The sequence below is a fragment of the Myotis myotis genome, unplaced genomic scaffold, assembly GCF_014108235.1.
Source record: "Myotis myotis isolate mMyoMyo1 unplaced genomic scaffold, mMyoMyo1.p scaffold_m19_p_8, whole genome shotgun sequence".
In the NCBI taxonomy this organism is placed as follows: Eukaryota; Metazoa; Chordata; class Mammalia; order Chiroptera; family Vespertilionidae; genus Myotis; species Myotis myotis.
The window spans coordinates 47,991,743-48,013,718 of record NW_023416390.1 but is presented as its reverse complement, the minus strand read 5'-3'; the positions used below and the strand labels follow the sequence as shown (position 1 = coordinate 48,013,718).

The window sequence follows — 21,976 nt, the reverse complement described above, 5'->3', positions numbered from 1 at the left end:
TCGAATAAAATTAAAAGTTGCTCAAGGCTAATCCATATAATAGACTGCTTTGTTTAATGGGTCCCATGTAATAGTATAGCATGGAAAAAGGTGCTGATTAACATAAAATATCTCAAGGGCCCTTTTTGTTAGGAAACAAAGAAACTTTTCCCTCTTCTCCCCCCAAAGTAAAAAGCTATCAACACTTTGTGCCTGGGGTTCTATCAGCTCCCAAGTATGCTCCTGAAATTTCTATTTACCGTATCTAACACCGTGTCAGTCCAAAAGATTCTTTGTAGATGATAGTGAAAATCCACACCCACAGCCACTCCACGATGTTGAGATTCTACCAGGACCTCAAAGGATCTTCCATGAATATCACCAATTAGCAAATCTCGACCATTGGAGAAGATAACAGAGGCCTCACCAGCTAAATGTGAAAAAGGGAGGCATTATCACTCCTTCAAATGAACAATGATTACGTAACATAACTGGTGTGCTTTTCAGCTTTTTCAAGTATGTTCTATGTATTTCTTATTGTAAAATAAACCTCTGAGGCAGGCATATAGGTGTCATTCTACCCATTTTACAGATGGGCAAACTGAGGAACAGATTCTTAATGAAGTGTCCAAAGTCACAATAAATTAGGAACAGAGGCTGCCAAGAATTCAAGTGTCCTGACTACTAGTCCAATTCACTTTCAATTTAACTGAGGGGAATATATCAGATTTTTTTTCAAGAATCCTAGATGAAATAAGGACTTTATCCCAGGTGTAATTTTAGATTGCGTAAAAGACACAATTACTGGGAAATCACATGGCAATGAATGATCTAAATCTGCTATATTTGTATACTCACAAACATGAAAAAATGAATATTATACATCACAGTCAAAGGAAAACAAACAAAACTCATAGACACAAATAGTGTGGTGGTTATCAGAGAGAAGGGGGTGGAGTAAAAGGAGTCATATATATGGTGATAGAATATGACTTGACGTTGGTGGTGCACACACAATACAATGTGCAGATCATGTGTCATAGAAATGTACACTTGAAACCTACATAATCTTAATGTCAACCCAAAAAATTTAATTTTAAAAATTCTTCCAGCTTAAAAAAATGCTTTCAGTTTTAAAAAATTGATATAAAAAGTCCATCACTAGGGGACTAGTTAAGTAAATTATGTACATCTAAAACAATGGAATATTAGGTCGCCATTATGCTACTACCAGAATGAGAAAGAGCTCTCTGCATTGATATGGAAAACTCTTGAAAATATATTATGTAACATTAGCAAGATGCAAAACTATGTGTAAAAAATAGGGTTAAATATATTTGTATGTTCTTGCTTATGCATTTAACAATCCCTTAGATCAGTGATTCCCAAAGTGGGCGCTACCGCGCCCTAGTGGGCGCTGCAGCGATCCAGGGGGGCGGTGATGGCCACAGGTGCATTTGTTTTAACTTTTTTTTTGTATTACCTTTCTATTCTGAGTTCAATAAATAGTTTCATAATTTCAAACTTCAATGTTTCTAATTTACACCTTTCTTTACTATATTTTATGAAAAAGGTAGAAACATTAATACATATATCTTTCTGTTTAACTGCTATTAAAATTTTAAAAAAATTAATTTCCAGGGGGCGCTGAGTAATATTTTTTCTGGAAAGGGGGCGGTAGGCCAAATAAGTTTGGGAACCACTGCCTTAGATGTTTACTAAGAATTGAAATAAACAGTGATTATCCATGGGAAAGTGGAAATGGAAACTGGGCATATGGGAACAGATGAAGAAGATATTTTACTATTTACTTTAATTACTTCTTATACTTAAAATTTTTAATATAGGAACATATTATCTATTCAAAAATAAATTTATTTCTTAAAAATCAGCAGTACCTAAAAATTAATGCACAGCAAAAGTAGTATTTCTACTCAAAAATAACTAGCCATTCATCAGTCATGTGAGCAGATAAGTTTCAGATGGCCACCAAAGGCACTTCAAAATCAAGTGGGGGAGCGGGGCAGGGGTGAGGGGGCAGACCGGGAAAAAGGAATAAAGTTGAAATCTTCTCACCCAGAAATTCATAGTGACAAAAAATGCTTTGGGAGAGTAATCTTTTTTAACAAATTTTCCCCAGGACTTTTCTCTACTATAACCTAGTAGTACTCTTAGATTGATTCCAACAAAACACCCAGAAAAAAGGCATTTTCACAAACTGTAATCCAAATTTAGCAAGTCCATTTTGAACCATCCCTAAATCTTGCATAACAAAATTATTTCTATATATACTTGTCACCTACATTTGTGGTAGATAAACTAATTAAAATAATGGATGCTCCAGTAGGTCAAATGTAGGCATAAAATTTAGTCCACGATTAAATGTGGTGGGTGACATAATAGTCCAAGCCCAAAGTGAACAAGCAACCAATAAAAAAACTATTAATGATCATCATTAATTCACAAATTAGTCCCTAATCATTCATGCTGACCCATTCTTCCGGCAGCAGGCGCCACTCTTTTAATCATTTGTGATGATTAATCATTTGTGATGATTAATCCTGCCATCTGCATAAATGCTGTTATTTCTTTTGTCATCTGCTCTGGGAGCAGGATATTAGTCACAAGTATAGTGTTCAGAGATACAAGTGTCCTTCTTTTACTCACAGGAAGTATTGGCTTTGCAATGCCGCTCATGCTCCAAGATATAACCTTCTGCACAGTGGCACTGGTGATGGCCTACTCGGTCTTCACACATCTGGTCACAAACTCCCCATACCTGGCAATCATCAAAATCTGCCATGTGGGAAATAAACATTTGCAATTATGTTTACCAACATTTCTTGACCACCCTCTGAAAAAAAATTTGAACAAGCTGTACTGGAATATGGTGATGAGTCTGTCTAAATATACACCCTCTGAAGGTAGCACAGAATCTAGACATACAATAAAAAATAGGATTTCAGAGCAGGCATCTGTAGGGTGGGGAAAATGCCGGAAGCTGATTCCAGCATGTCATAAATGCAAGAAGTTTCATCAAAATGTTGATGGAACCTTGAGGACTGCCTGCTGGAAATGGCTAAGGGCATTTCCCCAAACCTGAAAAGGATGCATAAATGATTGCTTGCTGCCAGACAGCTGAGGGCATTTTAATCTACATGTTATTGCCTCCTACTGGTCAAACACCTGAACTGCCGAAGGCAGTTCCTCCAATCTGACAATGGATTTAACTAAACCTTGCCTTTGATATGTATATCTACCTTGCTTTAGGACAGTTTGTCTTAATAAAAAGCAAGGGGTCCAGAGAGACAGCAGAACTTGGTTCCTCCAGCCAAGCTCCTCTGGCCCCCCAAAATGCCTTCCAAAATTATGTTTCGTCTCTAGACTCTTTAATAATTTACAAAGCAGCCCTTCTCCAGACTCCTGAACCCTTCTAGATGCTGGACAAGACCCCCAGCAGGAAAACCCAACGGCATTTAAATAAGTTTTTTAAAATTTACATGAAGACAACTTTACAGAAGATGCACAACACTGCCTGGATTCCTAGCCCTGTGGTATTGCATTTCACTTATTAATGTTGCTTTATAAAATATCTGAATTTTGATGTAAATGCTTCCCTGTAAAACTGTCCTTTATTATATGGTAACTAAAATGACCTGCAACATTTTAAGTGGCTCAATGGCTACTTATGATTAGTGGTTACCGTACTGGAGAGCACAGATATGGAACATCTCCATCACTGCAGAAGTGCTACTTCAAAAATGTAAGACCTGCCTTATATGCAGCCCCTCAATAAGACACAAATCTGTGACACAATAAACTATTTGGAAAGGTCTCTTTACCCAGGTTTCTTCTAATGTCAAAAATCATCCTGGTTACTGTGGTTCAGTGGTTGAGGGTCGACATATGAACCAGGAAGTCAAGGTTCGATTCCCTGTCAGGGCACATGCCTGGGTTGCATCCCCATTAGAGGGTGTGCAGGAGGAAGCTGATGAAAGATTTTCTCTCCTCATTGATGTTTCTATATGTCTCTCCCTCTCCCTTCCTCTCTGAAATCAATGAGCCTTTCTTTAAATCATAACCAAAATGAAATTAAAATCATTTTGACATGAAAAGTACTTCTCTTCAGCTTTTCATTAACTTATTACTCATTCGTTTAATCACTATTTATTGAAAGTACATTACATGATAAAGCTCTGTTCAATGCCATCGTAGTCCCACTGTGTAAAACAGTGATTCAAACCCTGGCTGGGTAGCTCAGGTGGTTGGAGTGCCATCCCATACAGCAAAAGGTTGCATGTTCTATCCCCAGTCAGAGAGCATATGGAGTACAACAGATCAATGTTTCTATTTCTCTCTATTTCTCCCTTCCTCTCTCTCTCTCTCTCTCTCTCTCTCTCTCTCTCTCTCTCTCTCTCTCTCTCTCTTCCTTCCTCTTGCACTAAAATCAACAAAAAACATATCCTCGGGTGAGGATTTTTTAAAAAAGAAGATAAACCCTTTTAAAAAAGTGATTCAATATAATTGACCTATAAACAATACAATATAGAGGAGATAACAACACATACTATAAAGAGTCTTTCTTAAATATAAACTATAAATCTTAAGGGGTACTGAAATTATCCTATCTTTGGTAGACTGCTGCCAAATATTTCATTTGACATCCACTCTTCACCTTCCTTCACCCCACCCTCTTCCCTGGAAGGATGACCTCCACAGCCTATTTCCACAGGGTTCCCATGCCATGTAAATTAGAATTCCTAAAACTACCATAATCTCAAGTCTAGAATTGTCTAGATTTCTGGATCTGATTATATTTACAGCAAATGTCAGAGTTTTTAATTGGATTCTACCACACCTGCTGGATGAACCCACCATCTCGTGACTCCTTAACAAGAAAGCTCAAGAACATCATGGGAATAAGCTAATGGTCCTAGTTTTCTCAAACATAACAACATGGGCCAGAATATTTTTCTTTCCAAGGATTGTAACTATTTAAAAAAAATTGATCCAATTTGAACATGACAAGATAAAAGGACATATGACTACATAAAAAAGCCTTCATTCATCTGTCTCTTCTGTGCCCTCCCCTCAGCCCTGAGAAAATGGCATCTGAGGCTTCGCCTCAGTAAGGAATGAAAGTACAGGACATTCGCCCTCAAACTTCCAGAGTGTCATGACCTCATTTGGAATGCAAGACAGATGAGACTATGCTTAAGGGTCTGAAGTCACCTTGGAGCAGGGAAAGCAAACCAAAAGTAGAAAAGACATAACTAGGATTCTGTGGGTGCAAATACCCCTCCTATCATGTGGGCTATACATACTTTAAAAGTTAGAATGTGTGTATAAATCCCTGTCACTTTTAGTGACTGAACAAAACTATATTCTCCACTTGGAGAAAAATAAAGGCTAATTAATATCCATAGTCAATTAGACTTAAAGGCAAGAAAGTAGACTTAAGTTGTTGTTTTTTTAATCCTCACCTGAGGATATTTTTCCATTGATTTTTAGAGAGAGTTGAAGAGAGAGGGAAAGACAGAGAGAAACATCGATGTGGGTGAAACGCACCGATTGGTTGCCTCCTACATGTGCCCTTACCAGACAGGAGGATGCAACCACAGTACATGTCCTTGGCCAGAATCAAACCCGGGACCCTTCGGTCTGCAGGCCAACATTCTATCCACTGAGCCAAACCAGCAAGGGCTAGACTTAAGTATTTTCATGAGCATAGGAAAGGCATTGGAAACTATATAAAACACTAACATTGCTTTACAATACCCACCTCCCACCCTGTTACTTTTCTTTCCTTTTTACTCTTTGTCCCTTCCAACTAACAAATACTGGTTTGAAAATAATTCAAAAATCCCTTTTTAGCTTAGGCCCCCTTGGACACGCTCTGATCCTTTTGGCTGTGTGAAATCCCTCCATGCTGAATGACCTTTCTGCCCTAACTCTGCACCACAATGTCATTCTGTCAACAAATAGCATGTCCTGTCAATCAGAAACAATAATCCTGTAACTGCCTCAGCATACCGCCAGGTCAAGACTTCCAGCAGCAGATGAATGGTGGAAAGACACGAGATTCCGTGTCAGGATTATTCAATTTTATTTTTGATCATGACTGAGGCATTCACTGGGGAGCCACGTCTAAGATGAGAAATGTTGCATAGGTTTTCAACACCTGATGACTCTGTAATGAGTCAGACACACAGAGGATGACAGCCATACAGAGAGTATTTGTCGAATTAAAATGCTTGAAAGAGCAACCCAGAAAGATTTGAAGATGGTGGCACAGGTAAATGCCTGTACTCACCGCCTCCCACAACTACATCAAAATTACAACTAAAATATAGAACAACCACCATCCAGAACCACTGGAAAGCTGGATGAATGGAAGTCCTACATCTAGAGAAGTGAAGAAGAAAGCACACTGAGACTGATAGGAGGTGGGGAGGCATGGAACGGGCTGGTCCGGCACCCACATGTGCCGCTTTTTAAATCAGGAGGGAGGTCATCTCTGTGGTGGCCGCCTGGAGAAGCAAGGGCTCCCAGCCCCACACCAGACCCCAGCCCAGGATCCCAGACCTGGGAAAAGAAGTGCCTATGGGCAGTAAGAACTACGGGCTGTAAAAACCAGTGAGGATTGGGGCTCAGTGACACAGAGGCTGCTGGAGACCCAGCTGTTTCCCTTAAAAGGCCGGCACTACAAACTGAACTTATAAGGTCCTGCTTCCTCTGAGCTCCAGCACCAGGGTGAGGCTCTAGGAGACACATAAAAGGAGGAACTATCGCTTCTCGGCCTTTTGGCTAAGATCAAGTGTAGTAAAAGGAGGAACTGGATTATTGGGTCAGGAACTCGGTGGCAGCTTTCTTCCAGACAGAGGTGCTCACAGGAATCATTGTTCCTATGCTGGGACCTACCAGGTCGCAGGGCTGACTGACAGCCATTTCTGTTTACTCCACCCTGATGATTCCCTAAGACCCCACCTCATCCATTTAAAATCCCACCCAAGCTGTGTGCAGTGGCTTTTGCATATGAATGGCCTGTTCTTGCTCAGGCTAAAATTTGTCAAACAAGCTGCAGCTGGGTGAGGGAACCCCAAACCTATCAATAAAAGGCCCAAGACCTGGCACCAGCACCGGCCTGTCTTGCTTCATAGCTGGGCCTCATCTGGGCACTTCCAAATCCGATACAAAGAGGAGGAATCTGAAGATCTCTCTGTAGCTCCTGCTGGGTGGCCCCAGGCAGTGGCTGATTTTGCACCTCCCTGGAGACCCAAGAGCCAGTGTACCCAGTGGTCAGTGTCAGACCATACCAGATTACAACTCTATACAACCATAAGCAACACACTCAAGGGGCAGACTCAGTGAGCACCAAAGCCTCACTGAAGCAAGTCCAGCTCCAGAGGGATGTCTCCTACATAGCAGCTCTCCCACTGTAGTTACAGCTAATCCTCACAGTCCATTGGCCTGGAGGTCAATTCCTCCCAGAAACACCAATAGCAATCACGTCTCAACTACAACGAGACTGTGCTCACAGCCCATAAAGAGGTGCACCTAGAGCTCCCAGCTCAGGTGACTGGGGAGGCTGAGCCACTGGGCCCTACAGGACACCTACTACACAAGGCCACTCTACCAACTCAAGGAGACATAGCAGTTCTACCTAATACACAGAAACAAACACAGGGAAGCAGTCAAAATGCGAAGACAAAGAAACATGTCACAAATGAAAGAAATGGAAGAAAGCAAACTACTAGATATAGAGTTCAAAACCATGGTTATAAAGTTAGTCAAGAATCTACTAGAGACCTCCAAAAAAATGCAAAAGAAATTAAGCACATGCTGACTGAAATAAAGAATAATATACAGGTATTCAACAGTAGAGGATTCTGAGAATCAAATCAACAATTTGAAATATGAGGAAGCAAAAAACACCCAACCAGAAGAGCAAAAAGAAAAAGAATAAAATAATCTGAAGATGGTGTAAGGAGCCTCTGGGGTAACTTCAAGCATACCAACATCCGGATTATAGGGGTGACAGAAAAAGAGAGAGAGCAAGATATTAAAAACCTATTTGAAGAAATAATGACAGAAAACTTCCCCTACCTAGTGAAAGAAATAGAGTTACAAGTCCAGAAAGCACAGAGTCCCAAACAAGAGGAATCCAAAGAGGACCACACTGAGACACATCATAATTAAGCAAAAGACAAAGAGAGAATCTTAAAAGCAGCAAGAAAAAAAAAAAAACAGTTACCTACAAGAGAATATCCATACAATTGTCAGCTGATTTCTCAACAAAAACTATTCAGGCCAGAAGGAAGTGGCAAAAAATATTCAAAGTGATGAATAGCAAGGACCTACAATCAAGACTACTCTACCCAGCAAAGCTATCATTTAGAATTGAAGTTCAGATAAAGAGCGTCACAGACAAGAAAAAGCTAAAGAATTATATGAAATGTGGAAGTGTATTCTTTAAGAAGAGGAAGAAGAAGAAAAAGACGATCAAAAATATAAACAACAAAATGGCAACAAATACATACCTATCAACAATTGAATCTAAAACTTAAAATAAACAAATAAGAATCTAATGAACAGAATAAGCTGGTGAATAAAATAGAATCAGAGGCATGGAAATGGAACAGACTGATAATTCTCAGAGGGAAGGGGGGGGGCGGTCAGGGAGTGGGAAGAGATTAAACAAAGATCTTATATGCATATATGCATTACCTATGGACATAGACAATAAGGTGGTGATGGCCTAGGGCAGGGCGGGAATTGGGAGAGGGGGACAAAGTGGGGGGAAAGAGGGACATCTGTAATAATCTCAACAATAAAAATTTAAAAATAAAATAATAAATGTAAAATAAATTTAAAAATCATTTAAAAAAAAAAAAAGAGCAAACCAAAGCAAATCTTCTAAAAGCTCAGCTGAAGTAACTGTAACTGGTTTCATAATGTCATATGTTGAAACAAATGAGTTCTCTTTACAAAAAGAGCAACATATAATCTTCTTTGAAATAAATGTTAACTCAGCTTCAAAACTCAAGGGCAACAGATAAATTCTGGAAGGACAGGGAAGGTCACAGAAAAGGTCTCTGCAGGTGGCAGGGACTCACATTTACAAAGGCCCTCAAATGTAGACTTCTGAGCTGATCGCCAAATGAGGTTATCTGTGCTAAAGTCCCAGGCACATACTGAAGGAAATGAAAGATGTTCATCATGGAACTTAAAACCAGTGCCCCAGAATCAGACCACACTGCTTCCAGTGTGCTATGAACTGAAGGCTTCCTATAAATTCTGAAATTATCTTGTGTATCATATTGCAATTTTCTGTATTACATTCACTAATAAGTTCAATAGAAAAACCATGCTCTGATGGTTTTTCACTTCTTAATGGCTGCAAAAAAAAAATTTTTTTTGAAGTGTGGCCTAGATTTCTGGCATATAAGAAGCCGTAGACACTTGGAAATATAACCCAAAGCTTATCACGGACTTAGATCTTGGGGAAAGATGTTGGAAATTGTGCTATCTGGACTCCAGCATGAGAAGAAAAAAAAGAAGCCTGAGAACAAGGTGTAGGGATCACAAGACTGAACTATGGATTCTGAAAGAGTAAGTCATTTTTACTGAAAAGATATAAGGCCTATCAAGTTCCAACTGCAAGGCAATCTAGCCCCAACTCCTCTCTGGGGATTGAGAAAGGAAAAACAGAGAAAAGCTGATGTAATACTGAGAATGCGGCTTCTGGTATTTCTATCGGAATTCCTTTTCTACTAAGAGGCAATGCCTGGACAACTGAAAGACTGGAAATCGGATTGGCAGCTGGGTGGCAGTCAAGGGGGGTGGGAAGCTGACATTTGCCAAAGACAAAGGAGCAGCCTGCACTTACAGATGAGCTGCCTCACAGCAATGCCAGGGAGCACAGGCAGGGGTTCCAAAGTCAGTTAGCCACCCAACAAAGGAGGACATTTGTGTCAAAGATATTTTTAAATTTCTTAAGTGCATCCCCAGTGTAATGATAATGATAAAACACAAAAAGGTTCTGCAATCTCATTTAATGCCAGCTGAGGGTCATAATGGTTTATTTATAAAGTGTTTTGAAATTATTAGAAATTTGGGGGTTTCTTAAATAATTCTCAGTAATCTCTAAGTCCTCAGGATCTCTCACACTGACCTAGATAAAGCACTTGATCTTAAGATGTCTTGTTGAATGTAGTTAAGAGGAGCAATCAGATCATGGGCAAACTTTGGGATATGGTCCGTGATATTAGAAACCTAATATTCCCCACTTTGAACACCACAAGGACAACGTCAATTGGATTGCTTTACCAGACCAAAAAAAAGTCCCATGTTTTTTGGCATAACAGGTAAATCAGCCCCATTAATACAGTTCTCAATAACACTGAGGAATGGACTTTCTCAAGAATTCCCAGTTTAACTTGTTAAACCAGAGTTTATTTCTGATTTTAAAAGTTTTTCTGGCTATGAGTAGTTATTAAGATTAACCATAATTATGCAAGAACAATTAAGTTGGATACCATGAGCTTAGACTAAAGACTGAATAACTTCATTGGGTTTATCCAACTTTAGTCTTTTGGACCAAATTAAATGAATATTTTAGAAATTACTTCAGAAGAGACACTTTTATAAAAGTATTTCTTATGTATGCCATGTTTGCTTTTTTCCAGAAAGCCTTGGAGAATCTCAAATTTCTAAGGAATACCAAATGAACACAAATATCCTGGGAAAACTAATTTTAATGAATCATTTCAGTTGCTTTCCAGATGCCTTTTCCCAACACCAGCAAAAACAAAGTTTTTTCATTAAACCTCTATGGTCACTTTCTGCTACTACATGTATTCACATTTCAAAAAATAGAAAGAAATAAAAGAAATCAGAGCATTAAAAAGTCATGTTTAAATCTTGAAAACCTGAAAATCAATGACTTGGCCATGTCTACTTTTCCCATCATAAGAACCCATCCTAATCACCGGTGCCTAGTTCAATATGAGCCATCAGCTGGAAGCAACATGATAGACTTTTTTCTTTCTCTCTTTTTTTAATATATTTTTGTTTATTTCAGAGAGGAAAGGAGAAGGAGAGAGCGATAGAAACATCAATGATGAGAGAGAATCATTGATTGGCCGCCTCCTGTGCACACACACACACCCCACTGGGGATCGAGCTGCAACATGGGCATATGTCCTGTCTGGAATTGAACTGTAACCTCCTGGTTCACAGATCAATGCTCAACCACTGAGCCACACTGGCCAGGCGAGTTTGTTCTTCTTGAATGTTAGCTTCAAGTATAGGTAAAAATCAATGGGATTAACAACCAGCAGAGCATGGGCCAGTGTGGTCAGTGCAGCAGTGACCTCTTGACCTTCTGCTGTGTGCCACTCTTTAGTTGCTGGACCCGGGAGAGGTTTGAGCATACTAGAGAAGAAGCCAGCGGAGCAGGGTAGGGCACTTCATGGAGTTGAAGGGAACAGCTATATGCCAACCGCAAGGAAGTATTCCAGTATTTAATAACCAATATGACCGTACCAACCCTGCGTCAAAATTTTTAAAAAGAAAATACAAAAGACTATTTCCATCATCAGGTAGTAGGCAGGTATCCATGTGGCCAGTCAACTCACTCACCACAGAACCACTGTTTTGCCTTGTGCACCTCACAAAAACTCAGAATTAAATAAAACTCCATATTGTTCAGGTGTTCTGTGAGGACTGTTGCTCTTTGTTATACAGACCATACTCCTATCCACAAGCACAAACTCTTTTTTGTCAAAGATCATAGACCTCATTCAGTGTGGCAAGCACTGTGAATAAAGACCACGTGTTCCCACCTGCCACTTACCAACACATTTCCGGGTGTTATTTTGGTCCACGACATAACCTGGAGGACAATAACACGCCCCTCCAAATGGTGCCATGTGGCATTGATACTCACAGCTCAAGAAAGGACACAAACTCACATCTAAACAGAGAAAAATACTTTGTTAACTGAATGGTCACCTCATGGTGATGGAAAAAACTTAAATTAAATTTAAAGAAAAAATAAATGAATGGTCATTTCTGAACAAGACTCATTTACCTATGAAGTAAGTACTGCTTCTTTCAAACATAAAAGCTAAATAACCATGTAGTCAAAGCAAAGGAAATCTGTCACCATTCAAGCCTAAATGCAATTTGTGGTATGAAAGTTCAATTCATCTTTTTTAAGAAGTTATTTTTAAAGTTATAACTATTTTAGGTCATCATAAAAGCTATTTATGGAAAAATCAGGTCATAAGTCTATCTTTGTCTACATAATACAAAGGGTCAAGAATTCCCAAGTGACAGAATTGAAAATAACACCAAAAACATTAACTGTGGCTAGCTAGCTTCAAGTAGTAGGATTTCAGGTGACTATTTTCTTTCTGTTGAATTTTATATTTTCTATTTTATTTTGTACTATTTTTGTTTCGCACTATGACTATATATCTCTTATTAAGATTTCCAAAAAGGGCCTCTAAATGAAATGGGGTGACGGGGGGGAAGAATGCCATGTAAGTCTCTGTATATTTAAACATTAGATGTTTTTTCCAAGGAGGATAAAAAAAAAGAGGCCTTAGGGTTACAGGTACATAGTTGCTTCTAGGCAAGTACTGAATACTTTAGAATGCACCATTGATGAAATCAAAGTCATAAATTGTTATTCTCTTACGGGACAGTCAGCTGTCCAGAGTTCACGGGTTGATGGTGGGGTGAATATTCTACAGCAGTGGTTCTCAACCTTCTGGCCCTTTCAATACAATTCCTCATGTTGTGACCCAACCATAAAATTATTTTTGCTGCTACTTCATGACTAATGTTGCTACTGTTATGAATCATAATGTAAATATCTGATATGCAGGATGGTCTTAGGCGACCCCTGTGAAAGGGTCATTCAACCGCCAAAGGTGTCGCAACCCACAGGTTGAGAACCAATGTTCTACAGCAACAGAAAAAGAACAATAATAACTCAAGTATATAACCCAGGAACCAGAAACTTCTTTCTTGAAAATAATCAGACAAGACTTTTTCATAATTAAAGCGAGGGAATAAAATCTTCTTTAGAGTCATTAAAATTGGCATTAAAATCATTGTGCCTGGATAGAAGAAGAAAAAAAAGCTACAGATATTTGAAGCACTTCCTATCAAGAGGTGGAGCCTATCTCTTCAAACCACTGACACTGTACTTGGCCAAGTGACTTGCTTTGGCCAATAAGACATGACATATGCAGAGGCTTAAAAAGAGCTTGTGCACTAGGGTTTGCCCTTTCTACCACCACGTAAACAAGCCTGGACTAGCCAGAGCTTTTATCGCAACATCCTGACAAGGGAGTGAGCTGGTCTAGGTCAGAAGAACTCCCCAGGCACCCCACAGAACTGTGAGAAATAATAAATGTTTGTGGGTTTAAGCCGGTAAGTCTTGGGACAGCTTGTTATGCAAACACCAACTGATATTCTCTATATTTGGGATTCTGTCATTAAAAATACAGAAGCATATTTATCTGAAAGATCCCAGATAAATTTCCATACTCACCACAAGGTCGTAGTGCAGTGGCATTGCCTTCATCTTCCCCTGATGGACAATCTAAAATTCCATCACAGACTTTTGTAATTGGGATGCATTTTCCAGACTTTGGACAAGCCCATTCACCTGGGTAACATTTATGAAAATGATGAGGACTGCTTTCTGTGAAGAGGGAAAAAAGAAAGTTACAACCACATGAGAAATGAAGCCGGTTATTTTTATTTTAATCCATGGTTAAGAGAGGATATAGATCAGGTAGAAGTCTCAAATGGCCTATATAGTTTCTAATTCTACTGGTGAACTTTTTTTGAGCTTCTAAAGAGTGGCAAAATGGAATTATTTAAGTTTCACTCTTTCTGGGGGAGGCAGCCCCCAGCCAGGTTATAAAAGTAAGTTGCAAGTATGGATCTGGATTATCAACAAACTAGATGAATAACCCCTAAAGGAAGATTCAGTTACTTAAATCACAAATTACAGAAGAGAAGCTATTAAGGTAACACCAGGATTTCTGAGTTTTTATTTTGTTATTTTGGTTATTTCCTGAGTGAAACGTCAACAGTGTAAGAAAAACTATAACTCAAATGTAGGAAGACTACTCGTTGGGACACCGAAATGTGAAATCACTGCTGCTATACCTGGGGCTGGCACAGTATAAGTAACTTGCTTTATGGTGTGGGTGTTAGTAACTTCTGAACTATTAGAGGTATTGCAGAGTGGGGAGAGTGACTATTATTGACAGTTTCCTTCTCATAGAACCTTTGAACGCTTCCCTGGAGAGCAGCCCCTCCTGCAAATACCAACCCCTGGCTCCATCTCTCATGGTGCCTCTGTGGCCTCCCTTCCACCACTGGATGTCACTCACTCTGATTGAAAATCAGAATTTAAAAACAAAACAAAACTGAACTGAAGTTTTACCAAGATTCAAAGTCATTTTTAAAGGTTAGGTCAAAGGCAACTCACATTTCCCCGTTTTCCCTCCTTCTCCATCCTACTTCTTTGCCATATAAATCTAGTTAAAATAAGCAGTCTTATAGGGAAAGAGTAAGCTATCAAGGGGGAGAGGTTACCCGGCTATATTGCCTTAATAGTAGAAGGGAGGAAATTATAATATATGCTGTATCTGAGTTCTGGGTCTTTTTAGTGGAGTCTCTTGCTTCCCCACCCATTAAGTCCCTTAAATCCCAGACAATTCTGAGACGTGCTTGACACACAGATAACTTTCAACAAGGAAAATCGGAAAAACAAGTTCTGGAAACACTTTAAGAAAACACTTTTCAATCAGAATCTCTTACCACATCCATCTTCATCTCCATTATCTGCGCAGTCGTCGTCTCCATCACAGACCCAGTCTTGATTAATGCAGTGGCCATTGGGGCACGTGAACTGGTTGCCTCTGCAGGTCCCATAATCTGGAAACAAACCACAGCTGTACTCCAAGACCCAGAGCACTCGGAAACATTCACCGTGCTCACCCCGCTGCCTAAATGGAGCTCCTAGAAACTGAAATGTCTTTATCAGTTTAACTAAGTATCTTGACAAAAATGAAGAAAAGAAGGAAGAGAAGGGGGAAAATAAGGAAAAGGAGCAAAGAGCAGCTCTGGGTCCGGGAGGCGAACTCAGGTGCTGGTCTATGTTTCTCAAGATTAAAAATAAGACAGTACTAGTAGCTGTAGGTTAACACAGAACAGAGAATGCAAACCAATAAAGATGCCATAGACATGCCAACATCTAACATTCTCCTACTTTACCACAAGCACTGGAATTGCTATTTAGGACCAAATGATCTTTAGTCACCTACTCCATGATGTCATGTTCTTCTTTAATAAGGTCTCTAAAATAAGCCAAGGCACCAGAAAGGAAATCAGACATGGCTCATAGAAAATTAAGGTGATATTGAAAATACTGGATTACCCCTACGGCATGGGTGCCAATTTGTCAAAATGGGTGTGGAGAAAAATCATAGATCTTAGTAAGTAAATGACCACAAAAAGCTGGCAATTTATTGGAATTAGTAAAACACTCTCAGAGACTTCAAGCTATATATTCCAATAAAGTGAGGTCCATAGGTGGCAACAATAAGAGAGAGACGGCTCGCATTGCAAGCGACAGCATGGAAGGAAAAGTAGGATCAGAGTGGGAAAGTGGGAACAATGAAAGCCCCCTGCATCACAATAAAACTCTTCCGACCCTCCAATTTCAACGGGGTAAGAACTTCAAATGCTATTAGGGACCTTCTCCTTTCTCTCACTGGACTATCCATGCTATCAGACCCATTCCTGAAGTCTGGGTAACCTGAGAGTCCAGTGATACAGTTCACCCTGTACCCTTGTAGCCTAAGGAAAGAATGCAAACTGTCCATCAGCAACCCTTCACCTCTACACAGATCCTTGGGAGATAAAGGAGCCCAGGTCCAGTAACACTGCTGAGGCTCATGCCATGGGCCCTAAATGAACTTCTGGCTCCATCTGCCATCAGACATAGGGACCTTTTTGTTTGAAAAGAGTGATACATTGATAGGATGTTGGGGCGGGGGGGGGGGGGGGGGGGAGCCACTCCTAACACCAGGACCAGCTTAAGGAAATCACCGTACTGCAAGAATGTTCATCGCTGCCGTCTTTACAATCTGGGATGTGGTCACAGACGTAGTCATGAGAGAGGCACTCCCCACTGCCACACTGAAACTGGTTGTGGGAACATCCTTCAGCTGGGACACAAGGTTAAGAAGGGAAAGAAAAGAGAGAATTTCAATTCCACTGTAGCCATTTAATCTCATAGGAAGATTCTGACTCATGTTTAAAAAGAAATTCTTATTTTTCAATAGTATGCTCGTAAATGTCTAAAAACTGCCCTAACCGGTTTGGCTCAGTGGACAGAGCATCGGCCTGCAGACTTAAGAGTCCCAGGTTCGATTCCGGTCAAGGGCATGTACCTTGGTTGCGGGCACATCCCCAGTAGGGAGTGTGCAGGAGGCAGCTGAATTGATGTTTCTCTCTCATCAGTGTTTATGGCTCTCTATCCCTCTCCCTTCCTCTCTGTAAAAAAAAAAAAAAAAATCAATAAAATATATATATTTTTTAAAATTCTAAAAACTAGCTCTCCAGGGACAAAAAGACCCTGAATTATATTGTTTGCTAGTTTCCATGATGTAAATACTCCCACCATGGCTGACTTCAAGCTTCCAATATGAATTCATTGAACACGAACTTGAGAAGAGATATCCATAATTTGCCAATAGAAACCAACTTCAGAACATCTTGTGTACATTACTTACTGCAGTTGTTTTCATCAGAGAAGTCTCTGCAGTCAACTTTCTTATCACATCTCTGACTAGTGTTATAGCAGGCTCCATTGGCACAAGTAAGCTGCTCACATGTTGGGTATCCTAAAGGAATAGAAATAGTTCAAAAACCTTAAATTAAGACATTCCTATAACAAACACTGCTTGAGTGACTACTATATGCTAACATTAAAGGCTGAGCATATATTGGTAAATAAGAAACATGGAGATTACAGTTGGCCTCATGGAGATTGTGGTTGGATAGGAGAAAGAGACATTGATCAAATAATGACACAAATAGCAAATTACAAACTGGGTTATATGCTAATGTAGGAAGTAGAGAGCACTGTGAGGGTGCATAGTAGGGGGTCTGGGAGCCCAGGGAAGTCTCCCCTGAAGAACTGAACTGCTTGTGATCTCAGAGATGAAGAATGAGAATGAATCTTACTTATTTCAAAATGGAACCTTCTTTTACATAATACAAATAGCATCTCAGGAAACTTATGTGTCACCCAAAAGCTTTGGGAAGTGAAGGGTTGTTTCTTTCACTGGAGGATCGTAGAAAGAAAGCAGGCCTAGAAGTCAGGAGACCTGGGGCCTGGAGTACCACCCAGTAGCTATTTACTCTTACTCAAAGCTGCCTATCCTCTCTGCATCACCACTTCCTTATCCATGCATTTGGATAATTTACTTCACATGATAAAGAGCATCAAAAGACAATGTCTAGTAAAGTACTTTAAAAAGAGTAACGTGCTCTACAAGCATGAAAAATCATTACCACGTTATGTACATGTGGTCACCTCACTGCTATTAACCAGATGCTTAACCCTGGTTTTCTAGCGTGCAGGGGAATAATCAGGATGTCCCTTGCAGGAATAACATGCTGTCATCCCCAAACTTGGAACAAGTATTTTTTTTTTATGATCCCTGACTTCATGCTGTCAGCTGTTTATCTGTTTCCCCAACAACATAAGAAAACCCTTTGAGAACAAGGATCCTGTCTTACTCACTATAGAATCCCCAACACAGAGATTGGGTCCTTAATATGCTCAAGAAATGCTCGCTATTGCTATAGAGTTATCACAGTGAACTTTTTACTTAAAAATCTATTAAAAATATTTTGAAATTCTGCCTTTTATGACTTTTTATAACCTCCTTCTCACAAATATACCTTTCTTGGTTTGACTTTTTTTTTTCATTTGGTTTGACTTTTTTTCCCATTAAAGATTGTTTGCATAATGATTTTGGTTGTATTCAAGATTCTTTTTAACTACGGAAAAGGTGTGTCTTAGTTAGGATCTCAAAGAACAGAGCACAGTCCCACTTTGAGGCTCAATTTTGCATTAAGAAGCCTATTTGGGGTTTCATAGACAGATTCTTCAGATAATTCTTTGGATAGTCCCAAAGTCTCCTTCAAGCAGGGGCAGTGCACAAAATTCTCTGCTGAAACTATATTAAACTTGTCTAGTGTAAACAAGTCATACTTTTAAAAAGGATAAAGTCTGAAGTAATCTTTTTCCATTTTGTGTACAGTGAAGGAATAAGCCCAAATATTCTCATCTCCAGAAGTTCAAAAACTAGTCTATTAAGTGTCTTTAAATATCTAAATTGCCAAAGTTACATGTAGTCAACCATGTATTAAAGTGGAAGGTATTTTAAAATAACTGATTAACATTTTAAATTTTTCTGAATTTTATTTCTTAATAGTCCAAGAATCAGCTAGTGCTTTGGGTTATTGCTGTCTTTTTATCATTGCCATGGTATGCACTGCAAGTGTGCCTTCAAAGGGTCACCCAACTTTGTTTATTAATTCTCCCTTCAAGAGATGCAAGAGGCCAGTTGAGTCAGGCAAGCAATTCCCTTCCTCCTGTGTGCTGGATAGCTTGTAGAGTTAGTATGTTATCTACCCTTTTAAGGGCAGCAGCAAGCAGGAGAGGAATCTCAGAAAATTCAGCTCTTTGCAATAGATAAGGTATCTGTCAGGAGGGAAATTTATTTGGGCTTGGATTGTAACTAGCTCTTAAAGCGATTATTGTAGATATGAAGGATCTGGGATAAATATGCTAGGCAGATCTCTTGTTCTCCCCATCCTGCTTTTCAGGAATCACTGCCATAAAACTGAAAAAGGAAGAACTAAAACAGTATCCACTGACATGACTAAAAGTTTGCTGACATGGCTCATCCTCCCCCCAACAAACAACAGGCCAGCTTGATGTCATCAGGGAGAGTATGGTGATGGTCAGAGGTCAGTAGTTTGACACTCGGAATGAGGAACAAACAGCTTTCTTGTCTCCATCCTTGCTGATAACGAATCTCCCTCAGTCAGCTTAGGACCTGCCTCAACCCCTGCCCACCTTCTGGTCTCTTCTGTGCATAGTTAACTGAAGGCATATAGGAAAGACTGCACAGAGCTACCTGACTCCATTCAACACTGAAAATATTTGGAAAGCTCTTTTCCAAGGTACTTCCCCCTTTGGAGACCTGCACAGAGGGAACAAGTCCAAATTGTTCACACTGAGCAAAGTAAGAAATGAACTGATTCTTCCTTAAAGATTTTTATTGCTAAAGATGTTAATGAGTTTCAATCTACCCCAGGAAACAACAAGTCACATAACTTTGGGGTTGGAGGATATCTAAAATCTTATTTTTGGGTTTATTTGCTTGTCTGAGTCTAGCCTTATAAAGTTTCTTCTATGGAGCAAAGCCATCATGTAGCTTAAATGTCCTGCACGATTTTAATGACAAGTACAATAAGAGAGGAGTTGGTATACAAGAACACCAGGGAATTTCATCATATGTTTTGTCTTAATGAAAAAATTGACAGGTAAGTATTAACTAAGCCCCAGACCTCTTAAGTTTACCTGACACAAAAATGCAAGGACACCCTGGCACACCCTTGCTCACACCACCCTTGCTCACACCACCTTTGCTCTCTCCCTTCCTTACTTCCTCCAAATTCAAAATGACACATGTGCAGGTATGTTCCCCCCAAATTGGAAGTTGCTCCTAAATATACATATGACATCTGTACTTTAAGATTTTTAAAATTTTTTCTCTGCTAAGGATTTGGTTTGAAGCAAGAAAGTTCCATGCTATATAGTTCTGTTTATACAATCAAGGAGGAAGATGTGGTTTGAGGATCTCCCAGAACTCCCAGAATGGAAATCATTCACAGCAAAGTAAGATGCAAATATTAGGCACGACTCTTTATTATCTTGACAGGAAGGCTGTAAATACATTCTATTGTCAGGACTTGACAAAATGGCCAAAAAGAACATAGAAAAGAAGATAAACTGATTATAAAGAAAGAGAAGGCACCTTAAAAGTAGATTATGAAACTTACTCCAAGATTTAAAGGAAAACAAAAAGTTACTGATACAACCTCTGCCCAGACACCTAGGACTTTTCAAGGTTCTCGAATCATCATTTGTAAGTTACTAGGCAGGCTAATCTAAAGTAATGATTTGCCAAAAAAAGTTTACTAGTTTGGCCACCAGTACTTAGTTGCAAGTACTACCCACAAAGTTAAATAAGCACTAACAATAATAATAATCAATAGCATATACTGAACATTATGTGCCATAGAACTACTCAATATGTATGAACTCATCTCAGTCCATAACAACCCTATGAGGTTGATACTATTATTACGCCCATTTCATAGATTTATATTTCATAGATTTCATACATGTGCCTCTCTGAGGCACAGAGAGGTTATGTAATTTGGAAAAGGTCATACAAGTGGTAACTTGGAGAACCAGAACTCAGTCTGGCTGCAATCTGGCTCCACAATGCATGTTCCTACAATAGATAGAACTACTGCTAATAAGCTTCAAAGTAATAGAAAGAAGCAAAAAATTACAGACGAATGAAATTGAATGAAAGTAAATAGAAAATCTTCAAAAAATAATATGAAAAGAAAGAGAAGTAACCCAAGGGGGAAAGTTTTTCTTTCTTCCATTCAGTTTCCCATTCCACCTTGGGAAGTCTGGAGAAGTGAGGCCAATTCTAGATTTCAACAAGTTATGGCATATTCTAAAGACTTCAATCGGGTATAATTTAGGAATTCCAGGAAACCCTGGGCTAGGAAGTACCAAGACAAAAAAGAAAGTCAATTAAAAAAATAAAACAGACCACAAAACCTCAGGAGACTCACCCTCCTCTCCTATCCGCCCACCTCCATCCCAGCCCCAATTTCAAGCCCCTGATGTGACTATCATCACAGACTGGTACCTATGGAATGCAGCAACATATAAGAGAACAACAGAGAGGCATTTCCTGCTTCTTCCTCACAATAATTTGAAGTTGTTTTCAATAAAAAGCATATACATAATAAGATTTATAAAAAGGAAACCGCCATTCAATGTCTTGGAAAAAGAAAGCAAATACACTCATCCAGAGGGATAATAGATTGGACTGACACCAAGTTTAGTCTGAGCAGCTTCCAGGAAACTGAAGTCAAAAATGGAAACATTGGGTTATCTAGTTTTCCTTGCTCTGCTCTCCTTGAACTACTGGGTGTTAAGTCCCAAATGAGTTCTGGTCTCTATCCACACTGACCTGATCTTACACCTAAACTAGAAATGTGCCTGACAGGTGAAGTAGAAAGTCCCACAGCTTTTTTAAAAAATATATTTCATTCAATGAATAACTATTGCATACCTACAGGAATACTAGGTGCTAGAGATAAAAGGATGAATAAAGTCCCTACTCTCAGGGAACTTATATTTTACTTGGAACTTACATTTATGGAAAAATAGCAGGGTAGAATGATAAAGAGTGACAGTGAGGAGTAGCTCTCTGATAAGGTGATATTTGAACAAGAACCATGAGATTTAGCAAAATGAAGGTCAATGGTGGCATTGACAAGAATGTTTTCAGGAGACCAGTGGAGATGAAGGACTGTTTTCAGTGAATTCAAGAAGGAAAGGAGGAGAGGAAATGGAGACTGATTGAAGACAGCCCTATGTAACCTTATTAGAGAAGGGAGCGGAGAAACTGGGCAATAGCTGAGAGAGATCTTAGGTGGGAGACATTTATAATGTGCTTGAATGATGGAGACTCAGTCGAACTTCTTCTCTTTCTTCAAGGTGTCAGAGCGCTGAATCCTATCTCAACTGTAAGAATGTTAAAAAGATACATCTGTGATGTGATATGTAAGA

General features: G+C 39.3%; 1 protein-coding gene and 1 pseudogene across 1 annotated transcript in view; one reads left to right on the top strand and one right to left on the bottom strand.

Annotated features, from left to right (window-relative positions):
• Nucleotides 1-21,976, bottom strand: part of LRP2 (LDL receptor related protein 2) — a 199,828-nt gene that overhangs the window by 124,809 nt on the left and 53,043 nt on the right. The window contains exons 5-11 of the mRNA XM_036320297.1: nt 16,809-16,919; nt 16,128-16,241; nt 14,830-14,946; nt 13,547-13,699; nt 11,837-11,956; nt 2,647-2,775; nt 240-409 (exon numbers count right to left, since the gene is read on the bottom strand). Of these exons, the coding sequence (XP_036176190.1) occupies nt 240-409; nt 2,647-2,775; nt 11,837-11,956; nt 13,547-13,699; nt 14,830-14,946; nt 16,128-16,241; nt 16,809-16,919 (914 nt within the window). The remainder of the gene's footprint in view (nt 1-239; nt 410-2,646; nt 2,776-11,836; nt 11,957-13,546; nt 13,700-14,829; nt 14,947-16,127; nt 16,242-16,808; nt 16,920-21,976) is intronic.
• On the top strand, nt 6,767-6,905 carry LOC118662377 (annotated as a pseudogene).